Genomic DNA, 1,250 nt, shown 5'->3' with positions numbered 1-1,250 from the left:
AATTTTTAAAATTTTATTTTTTAAAAACATTTGATTCAAATAATATATTTGATTATAACACTTTTTAAAATTCTTTATTTTCTCCAAAATTTGAAGTACTAAACCAGCGGAGCAGAGCAAATGTGCCTCGACAAGGATGTTACAAAACAAAGTATCGTGTATTACCTTGCCAGATCAGCACCATTTGAACCCTTTATGTTTAGTCTTACCTCTCTTTATCAGATTCTTTCACTGTTCACCACTCATGCGATTGAAGCTTCCCTCTGCTATAAATCACTTGTGTTACCTCTGAATTCAAAACCAAGACAACAAGACTTCTCCAAAGTTCCTTGTCTTCACAGTGAGTGATTATTTCAGTCATTGTTAGCCAAAACAACACCACAGAGATGGCAGGTAATAGGCACAAGAAATCTTCTTCAAGTTTATTCTCTATTTTCAACATCTTCTCATCAAAGAAGCACAGAGGAGGGTACTACGATGCCCCTGATTCAAGCCGCAGGGTGTGGCCTAGTGATTATGACAAAGGTAACTGGGGTGTTGCTGAACCCAATATTGACATGAAAGCTGAAGCTTTCATAGCCAAGTACAAGAAACGTGTTTCTGAATCTGCACTCTATCAACTTGACCCTGCTGCTGATAATGCATAATTTGAAAGCATATGTATATGTGTTTATTTCTCTTGGCTGTGTGAACTGATTTATCCATTAATATTGCTTCTACCTTGTACTGGTAGAAATTATGTTAATAAATAATGATATATATGAACAACTTATTGTATACAACAACTTGTCTAGTTGTTCATATGGATCACTATAACCCCTGCACTTCGGGTGAATTGTAATCCTCCTTCTTAATGTAATATACTGTGGTTCAGAGATGGCATTTGTCTCTTTCACCATCTATTTTTCTCATAATTTCCATTACACTTGTGTAACTCCCTCTACGATTTCAGTTACACCCCTTGTTTTGTTTATGTGATTAAAAAAGTAAATAATAAAACGGTGGAAGTGTATATGAGTTCATAACTTCCTCCTGTTACACCAGCTCTGGTGCTTATTTCCTCCCCATGGCTTCATCATGCAATTGAGATTTCTCAGAAACTTTAGGGTTTCAACGTTCAACACAAGTGCATGAAATTTTTAGTTTTGCTTCACTTGTTGAGTCTGTGATGTGAGGGGTAACGTGACTGGGTTATTGTTGGAAATACTCGACTAATATAAGGATGAGAGTTGTTTGTGTGGAAGAGAGGC

The 1,250-nt window shown here is 36.2% G+C and overlaps 1 protein-coding gene across 1 annotated transcript; it reads left to right on the top strand.

Annotated features, from left to right (window-relative positions):
• The first annotated feature begins 292 nt into the window (after positions 1 to 292).
• On the top strand, positions 293 to 914 carry LOC114192800 (uncharacterized). Its single transcript, XM_028082619.2, has one exon. The coding sequence runs from the start codon at positions 387 to 389 to the stop codon at positions 645 to 647; it is 261 nt and encodes an 86-aa protein (XP_027938420.1). The 5' UTR covers positions 293 to 386; the 3' UTR covers positions 648 to 914.
• Positions 915 to 1,250: the final 336 nt, after the last annotated feature.

This window comes from Vigna unguiculata, chromosome 7 (assembly GCF_037176805.1).
Source record: "Vigna unguiculata cultivar grain cowpea cultivar isolate G323 ecotype 2 chromosome 7, ASM3717680v1, whole genome shotgun sequence".
Taxonomy (NCBI): Eukaryota; Viridiplantae; Streptophyta; class Magnoliopsida; order Fabales; family Fabaceae; genus Vigna; species Vigna unguiculata.
This window is presented reverse-complemented; position numbering and strand designations above follow the sequence as displayed.